General features: G+C 51.7%; 1 protein-coding gene across 3 annotated transcripts; it reads left to right on the forward strand.

Moving 5' to 3' along the window:
* Window positions 1-3,733: 3,733 nt before the first annotated feature.
* On the forward strand, window positions 3,734-7,929 carry LOC133218849 (zona pellucida-binding protein 2-like). 3 transcript variants are annotated; one of them, XM_061365659.1, is made up of 10 exons: window positions 3,734-3,839; window positions 3,977-4,036; window positions 4,403-4,507; window positions 4,925-5,068; window positions 5,219-5,431; window positions 5,659-5,759; window positions 5,999-6,170; window positions 6,399-6,581; window positions 6,983-7,064; window positions 7,468-7,929. In XM_061365659.1, exons 1-10 carry the CDS (start codon window positions 3,761-3,763, stop codon window positions 7,736-7,738), a joined length of 1,410 nt encoding a protein of 469 aa, XP_061221643.1. In that variant the 5' UTR covers window positions 3,734-3,760; the 3' UTR covers window positions 7,739-7,929. The 3 variants fall into 3 exon arrangements, with proteins under 3 accessions (XP_061221643.1, XP_061221644.1, XP_061221645.1); XM_061365660.1 differs by having other exon boundaries at window positions 6,005-6,170; XM_061365661.1 differs by lacking the exon at window positions 4,403-4,507.
* The last annotated feature ends 400 nt before the right edge of the window (window positions 7,930-8,329 follow it).

Here is an 8,329-nt window from a genome sequence, read left to right on the forward strand (position 1 = left end):
GAAGGTGCTATCAGCTATGGCAGGGATTCAGAGCGATTCTTCTCCCAGTGTTCCAGGATATTTGGATATCAGAATGAGACCGAGTAAGAAGACATTTTCATCCCAGAAGAGCAATTGTTTGCTTTAAAAAGGTATAAAGCTGCTGGGAAAAAAAGACTTAAATTTGAAGTGACCATTTAGCCATAACTGCAACTTTGCCAGCAATTTGCTATTATAGGGAATGACTCAGAACCACAAAACAAAGGGGAAAATCTCTTCCTTTGTTCAAGAGGAAAAAGAGATGTAGCCTTCTTTAAAACAGAACTGAAAGCTCTGCAATATGAGATTGAATTCAGAGCAAAAACTGCACAGAAACTACTCCTGAGTACCTGGTCCCAACCCTATCACTGCCGCACTGTCACTGTTAGTACTTGGTCCTGTTGTTCACAACAGAGGGGTGTGAAAAGTGGTGTGTTAATCAGTAAAGAGACATATAAATCAACTCTGCACACTGCTCTTTTCCTGCATCAGGTGATGTTTCAAGCTGCCTCTTTTCCAGTGGGGCAGAAAGCCCTTTTCCAGGGCACTTTTCCATGCATCCAGTGGCTGGAGGAGTGCGTGGCTTGTGCAAGGGGAGCAGAATGGGAAGAAATGAGTTCAAATGGGGAACATAGACCCTATAAGCCTCAACATGTTCGCCAGTTTGTGACTTCTCTCCTGCTCCATGTGTCTGACACACCAAAACCTAAGCAGAGCCTCCTAGTCATGCAAGGAACATGCAAGAGGTGTCCTCCCAAACGCTCCTCTACCATCTGTAACCCACCTACTGTGTTAAAGACTCATCACGAAGATGGGTGATCCTATTTGATGTGATCACATGAGCCAGTAGCTGGGGCCATCTCCCTGCCCCTTGAAGGGCAAAGCAAAGCGCTGAGTCTGACCTGGATCACCTGCATCCCCAGGGAAGGAGTGAGACACATTGTCCTGTAATTACCCTGGGGTGCTAATGACACTTAGAGCATTTGCAATCATCCCCCTGCATTAAATGGGGAAGCTGAAGCGCACAAAGGGCAGCAGGAGACCTTGACATGCCAGATGTGAAATCCCAGCAGGTCCGACTGGGATTTAAGCACAGAGGATGGCTTTAGGGCCTCAACTATGACTGCAAAGTACTGCTGTACTTCTGAGTTCTACTTGGCTGGCTGTGTCTGCATCATGAAGGAAACCTGCTTCCCTTCTGAACCACTGAGACCAGATGTGGCCTTTGGAGGATACCTAGGGAAGGGAACAGGGGATCTCCATCCATGAGATCCACAGGCACAGTGCCACAGCAGAGCCCAAAAGTGCGGAAGTATCTGCTCAAACAGCAACCGAAATGCAACGCTGCCATTCCTGGGAAACGAAATCCCTACCGAGAGAGGTTCCTTTTCACTTGGTTAAACCCTGCATTGATTCTAATCCAAGCATCGCGCTGCCTCCTCCCTGGCACTGAAGGGGTCACTGGGGATATCTCAGCAGGAAGCTTCTAAAAGAAATGTATTTCCAGACAAGCCTTTGCGCTAAGAACATCTCCCTCTTATCAAAGCGCCTTGTTCCCTGGTTTATTTTTACACCAGATCTGCCCAGATGTGCGCTGTGGGGCTGTACCAGGCTGCAGCACCCAGCCAGTGCCTCACACCAGCCCTGCAGGCCAGGAGAAGAACTCAGGCATTTGCTACCCTCTGCTGTCCTCCTCCTGCTATTTCACCTCCCTCTAGCAGAGGCCACCTCTTGTTTCCCTCTCCTTTATGTCCCTGTATAGAGGCATCATCAGCCTTCACATCAGAAGACACTGAGCCTTTCCAGGTGCCTTCAGGCTGAGCCTGCTGCCCCCCTCAACCCCTTGCTCCCCTCAACCCCTCAGACCCACTTCCCAAAGCTCCGTACACAGAGGAGCAGGGCTTCCCTCTGTGATCCTGCCTGCTTGTATACTGTCCCTGGTGCTTCCCATGTAGTCCCCCTGCCCCTAATCCAACATTGTGCTGCTCCTCCCTCTGCATTGCCCACAGATAGGAAACAGCTCATGGGAGAGCTGGATTCTGACTTTCTGCATCACCAGGCTTAACCCTGAGTGATTAAACCACTGCTATCAGTGCAGCTCCTGCCTTTATTAACAACCCTTGGCCCTTCAAAGGGGAAAACAAGCCAAGAGATAAATGCCAGCCGTGTTGCTTTGATGCCCACGTTGAATATTTATCACCACTACTGTATTTATCAAAGGAAGAGAGATCAGGGAGTAATTCCCTCCTAATGAGTCAGGTTCAACTGGCTCCAGATAGGATCTGAAGGGCAGATTTCCCTCCTCTGCATTGGTTGTGTAGAAAGAGCTGCGTTGCTTTCCCTTGGGAAGCCGCATGTCACTGCCTGTCCCAAGGCTGGGGTTTTCCCTGTGCTGCCAACACAACTTGGTGACTGCCTGCAATTGCTCCTAGAGCAGAATACAGACACCGAGGCATCAGTCCCTGTCTGAATGAAGAGGCCTAGCAGTAATGGTGACATTCCAGGTGGTGTTCTTTGGATCCAGCTCTAGAATCCGCTGCTCTGGTGCAGTGAAAGCCTGAAGGATCTCTATGATCTCTACAGGAGGCATCATGAGCTCAAGAGATGTAGCTCTGGCTCCCATGGGCCCTCGAGTGCTGCAGAAAGGGGCACATTCCCTTTGTCCTAAGCAGCACAGAGGGTTCAGGATCTCATAGCTAGGAGCCAGCCATGGTCCTCTTGCATTTGATCCTCTTGTAGCAGGAGTTCCTTGGATACCCTTGGGGATACCCCAAGGAACCAGGACACCTTCTCATTCAGTGCTGAAGCTGGTGACTCTTTTGTTGGACAAGTGGGATATCCATGAGATCTGCAGCAGGGAACAGGAAGGGATAGTGCCAGAGGCAGAAAGCGGGTATGTGTGTGTACAGCACAATAGGATGCTCCAGATGCTCCTCCATCCCTGGGTATTCCTGCAGTTCATACAAGCCAAGGAAAACTTAAAGCTCCTTGATGCAAAATGCCCACAAATCCCATATCCCTCTTTTCCAGCCATGTAGGGATGCAGAAACTAGAGACACTCCTGTATCAATTCCTATCTATAAATGGAGTTTGCATGTGAGTGTAACTCGCGTCACTCTCTTGGAGGGGGAAAGGTTAATTCCTAGTCGGAACAACACAGGGAATGATCTTGCTATGTACTTACTGATGCAGTGCCTGTGCTCTCTCCAACATATGCAAATGAATAACAAGTGCTGTAAGGTGGTAAGGAAGTAAATCTGTATTCCTGACACTTTACTATGGATAACCCAAGTTCAGCTTCATACGTGAACCTGAATTCCGCAGTTCAAGCAGAGATCCAAACTCTTTGCTATGTAAGATGGGTCTCCCTCCTGCTGCTGCTGCAGCACTTAGTCAGTGCACCAAGCAGGAGGGAACACACAGCCCCACACCATGAAATGAAAGGAAACCTTCATTAATGAATCCCAGAAGCCCTGGGACAAGTGTCTCCTGTGCTTCCTCATCATCTATTACCGTATCTCTTCAATTAGGATGTCCCCAACCATATTCTAATGCATTGTGCCCAGATGGTCCCCAGAAGAAGGGCCATGTTTCCTACACAGCCCAGACCTGCTGAGCGTGACCAAGGTGGGCAGGATGTGCCAGTGCCCAGCCTCTGAGCTGTCACTATGGGGACAGGGAGAAGCAGCAGATTCCTCATCACCATGGTAACAAGGTGTTCCACACCGCACAGCAGGGCAGGATGCTCTGCGCTCCAGACCCTGGAGGAACCCAGGTCTTGGTCATGGGCATCCTGACTTTGGTGCTTCGTAGCTGCTCAGGTAGAAGATCACTGTGGAGGTGGATGTGTTGTGCTCTGACTCCTTGGAGGGCTGATAAGAGCCTTAGAGAGGAGACCAGCATGAGGTGAGCACTGTCCAAGCTGAGCCTGAGAGCTGCCCCTCTGCTTTCCTCCTAGGACAGACAGTGTCCCTGCCTTGGGCCCTGCCACCTGCATCCAGCTGGGAACACCAAGGGGGTGAGATCCACAAAGCTCTCCTGATCCATGCACTCCTCTTTCCTGGGTGATGCAGTGCCCCCATCCAGCTCAGTTGATGGCAGGACCATGTCCTCTCTAACACCTCTGCCGATGACCTGGGCAGAGGATGTGGCTTTCCAGTCACAGCCAACACAAGCCAGCTCTGCTCATCACAGCTCCTGGCATTTTCTCTTCCCTAAGTACATAACCAACCTCATCCCTGTAGGATGGTCCCCAGTGGGGCTGGGTCCACCCGCACACCACACAGGTTCGCAGCCTGTTCCAGTGGCTTCCCAACCCTCCTCCTTGCAATGCCCTGAGATGCCTCAGATGTGTCCCCAGCTTTTCATTCTCCCTCTGGCCTAGGCTTTGTCTTCATCCACAAGGAGAGCAGCTTGTACTCACTGCCCTGCAGCCCTATTGAAATGGAGGTGGCTGATCCCACCTACCACTGGGGGCAGGACCGGCCAGGTAAGGTCCTAAGTCAGGAGCAAGCAGCAGTGATGGGTTCTGCTGCTGTGAGGCAAGAGGGGGGTAAAAGGGGAAACAGCCCCTCAAGGAAGGAGCATGGGAGGGGCGCATGGAGACTGGGGTCTCATGGGATTGTGTGGGATGAGCTACAGGAAGGACACAGGTTATGGGGTAATTCCATGCTTAATTTCTTCTTCCCTCTCCCTTGATAACTTATAACAACAGGAGGGGAATAATAATTTAATAACGGGGAGAAGAGCAGCTTTTGGGAGTCTTTGTAGAGTCTCAGCAGTGGTTTATGGAGACCAAATCTGGGTCAGCCCAGGGGAGCATGACAGAGCCACCAGGAACTGGGCCAGCAGCACAGGACAGCCAACTGCTGGTGATCACCATCAACCCCTCTGTCTCCTGCACTAGTCTCCAGGTTGCTCTCAGTCACCAAAGAGGGACGTCTCCTCTTCCAACACTTCCAAGCAGCTGACAGCGGGAAGTACTCGTGCACCATCTCCTACACAAAGCACAGGATCCCTGTGTCCCAAACATTCCACTACAGCATCCTTGGTGAGTCCTGTGCTGTGCTAAGCACCGGGGGCAACCCGACAAGGGCAGGAAGGGTGGATGAAGGGAGAGGTGGGACCGTGCTCAGCTCTCTGGACAAGGATGCTCTCTGTTGGCAAGGGGGAAGAAACCTGTCAGGGTTTTCTTCCACAGGCTACCATGTGCCTGGAGGCCTGGACACTGTCCTGCTCTTCCATAGCAAGTTCTGTGAGGATGAGTGGACCAAAAGGTTCCTGCATCATCTACAGGATAAGCTGAGGCAGCTGGAGATGGAGCAGCACTGCAAACTCCACCTCAATGTCACCTTCTGCTTCCCCTCGCTCAACAGCCCTTTGGATGAATTCGTTGTCCAAGTTCAGCTAGAAGGTAGACCCCCAGGCACAAGCATCACAGTAGAGTCCCCAGGGGATAACAAAGGCAGTGGGATGAAGTGAGAGGAATTCAAGCATCTCAGTTTGTGCTTGGAGGGAAAAGAGGGAGGGAGCACGGGGCTGTAATGACATTAGGGCCTCTTGGAAGAGTTTTATGGCTTCACCCACCTCCTGCTGGAGCTGGGGCTGCCTGAGCTGCACTTGTGTCTCTCCATGTTCCAGTGTCCCTCTTTGGACCCAATTGGGATGAACACTGCAACTCCCAGGACATGGAGAGAGTCAAAGACTGCTACCACAAAACAGTCCTGCACAACCTGGGGTGGGTAAGGAGGGAAAGGAGGATGGCACAGGGGATGTGTGCAATGAGGAGACTATTTCCAGACCCTGGAATGATGAGGAGCATCCCTGGGGTTTTGCTCAGTGTCCATGAGCTCCCACTCAGGCTGCTGTGTGGTGCCTGTCCCCTGTTGGCTCACACGGGCACAGCTCTATGCACTGGGAGGATGTATCAGTGCTTCTCTCTTAGAGCCTTACTGAGCTGCATTTGCTCTGCCCTACCCAGGTCCAGCTCGCCCTTACCTGGTTCTTCAAGGAGCACAAGTCCTTCCTCATCACTCGGCCTGGTATCCCCAGCATCAACTTCACCAACGAGTTTATCGGCTTCCTACGGATCGAGCAGTGCAGCGCAGGCTATGGGCAGACCAAGCAGCTCCAAAGATGTCCTGACTGTTGCAGTGAGCCAAGAGTCCATAGCCCTTTGGTCCCCCCTTTACTTTCCTCTTGTTTGTCTCTTCCCTTCCTCATGCACAGCTTGTTTCCAGGGTCCATGCCCTCTCAATCCAATGAATATGGTGCCCATCCTGTAATTCTGAGCCCTTAAGCATCAGGGCTCCCTTTCCCTAACTCTTCATTGAATACAATGCTGTTGCTTAGAAGGGCCTTTCTACATGTCCTCTCCTCAGTTGTATGCCCACCAGGGATGTTCAGCCCTCCGAAAAGCAGCAAGTGCTTCCCATGCCCTGTTGGGACCTACAGTGTGACGCACGGGATGGCATTCTGCACTCCCTGCAAGCACGGCATGACCACCAGAGCATCAGGCATCAGCTCCATGAAGGACTGTGTCAAGAAGGGAAGGACCAAGCAGGGTACGCAGATCACCCGTTACTGAAGCAAGGGCATGTGGGGAACTGGGGGACTCTGAGTAGAGGGCAGGCAGTGCAGTGGGACCCCAGAGCAGCTGCCCTATGTTGGCTATGACAACTTCTACAGCCCTTGGGGGGCTCTCGTTTCTTCCATCACCATCCCTGAAGGAATCACAGCTCCCTGAAGGAATCAATGCCCCTTCCACCAGGCCAGTGCTGAACACTGATTTCTCTCTTGGTGTCCCCAGCTTGCCTCTGAGAACCTCACTGCCAGGACTAATGTAGGTCCCAACATCTCTGCTTCTCTCTGGGGCTGGGGACAATTAGCATTAGGATTATCTCCAGGGTCTTTAGCAGTGGGACTTCTTCATTTGACACCATCACATCCATTTCTCTTCCCTCAGCTGTTTCCACCGCGCACAAGATCCCATCCCTGCTCCTTATTGTCTTGCCAGCATTACTACTCCTCAATGTTCTCTTCATCCTGTAAGTCTGATCTGCATCTCCCAGCATGGGACATTTTTGGAGCTCTATATTCCTCCTTGGAACATGAAATGAAGGAAAGCCTGAGGGTGTAGGACTTCAACAGCTGGGATAATCATAGAATCATAGAATGGTTTGGGTTGGAGAGGGCTTTAAGATCGTCCAGTTCCAACTCTCTGCCATGAGCAGGGACACCTCACACTAGAGTCCCTCTCCAGCACCCTTGTAGGCCCCCTAAGTAGTAATGTTGGCAGTAGCTCACACAGCCATCTAGGGAGTGGTTGGGTATGGCCCTGGGGAATCCTGGCCCTGAGGGCTGGTGCTGGGTGGCTGCAGGGCTCTGGTGCTGGTTGCTGCCGTGCAGTTACTGGTTTTCACTATGGGCTTCTCTTCTGTGTCTTTGTAGAAGCTCTTGTTACTGGTTCTATCAAGATTACCGTTTGCAGTCTCCAAGAGCTTCCAAGATGAAAGGAAGCACCATGGGGGTGGAAAGGATGAGCCATTTCTGCTGGAGCCCCAGGGAGAGCCTCCAGAGTCTCCTTGATGCCAGTGACACCAGGAGTGACAAGGAGGAGAGGGATGGAGCACCATCCCCTGCCATGTCCCTGAACCTGGCTGAGGTGACTGATGAGACAACTCCTATGCTGGCACCAGAGAAAAGAAGGAACAGCTTCTGAGATTCCCTGAGGGACAGCATCCCTCCAGCTACTGCTGCCCATTATTTCTGTGTCTCAGACCACCTCACACTGCCTGAAATCTCCAGCAATGGATAAGAGGGATACCCTTCTTCTCCTCTCTGTATTTATCTTCTCAAATAGCTCTGACTGCAACCACTCCTTCTGCTAATAAAGTTTTACTTCTAGTTGCACCTCTCTGCAACACTGGATGCTCCAGATGCAAAGGGACTTGGGGGTTACAAGGAGGGGACCTATCATGCAGGTTGAGCCACATGTTTGTGTTCAGGTATGGAAAGCATCATTCCCATTCAGTCTTGCACTAGGGAATGACTCCAGTTCCTTATCCCACTTTGTATAAAGAAGCAGCTCCTAGGAAGATCTGAAGCCAGAGCATTTGCTGAGGTGGAGGTTATATAGGACAGGGTAGGGAAAAGCTCAGCCTCAAATCGCTTGGCTTTCAGAGCCCCTGGAGGGACACAGGGCTGCGGGAAGGATCCCCACCTTCTCGGCCTCAAGGAAGGGATCAGCATCTATGGCTGTAGCTGCGCTGAGGCCCGTTGGAGAGGCCAGGAGAGGGCAGCAGCGCAGTGC

Source organism: Neopsephotus bourkii, unplaced genomic scaffold (genome assembly GCF_033783945.1).
Source record: "Neopsephotus bourkii isolate Nb327-2 ecotype Australia unplaced genomic scaffold, CSIRO-AGI_Nbou_v1 NB_1288, whole genome shotgun sequence".
NCBI classification, from domain to species: domain Eukaryota; kingdom Metazoa; phylum Chordata; class Aves; order Psittaciformes; family Psittacidae; genus Neopsephotus; species Neopsephotus bourkii.

What these genes read in the sequence shown, in the direction of transcription:
- LOC133218849 (XM_061365659.1), top strand. Translation starts at nt 3,761, where the DNA reads ATGCTCTGCGCTCCAGACCCTGGAGGAACCCAGGTCTTGGTCATGGGC. An exon ending in CAGCTGGGAACACCAAGGGG is followed by an intron (nt 4,037 to 4,402) that starts GTGAGATCCACA and finishes CCTCTGGCCTAG; the next exon opens with GCTTTGTCTTCATCCACAAG. An exon ending in GAAGGGAAGGACCAAGCAGG is followed by an intron (nt 6,582 to 6,982) that starts GTACGCAGATCA and finishes CTCTTCCCTCAG; the next exon opens with CTGTTTCCACCGCGCACAAG.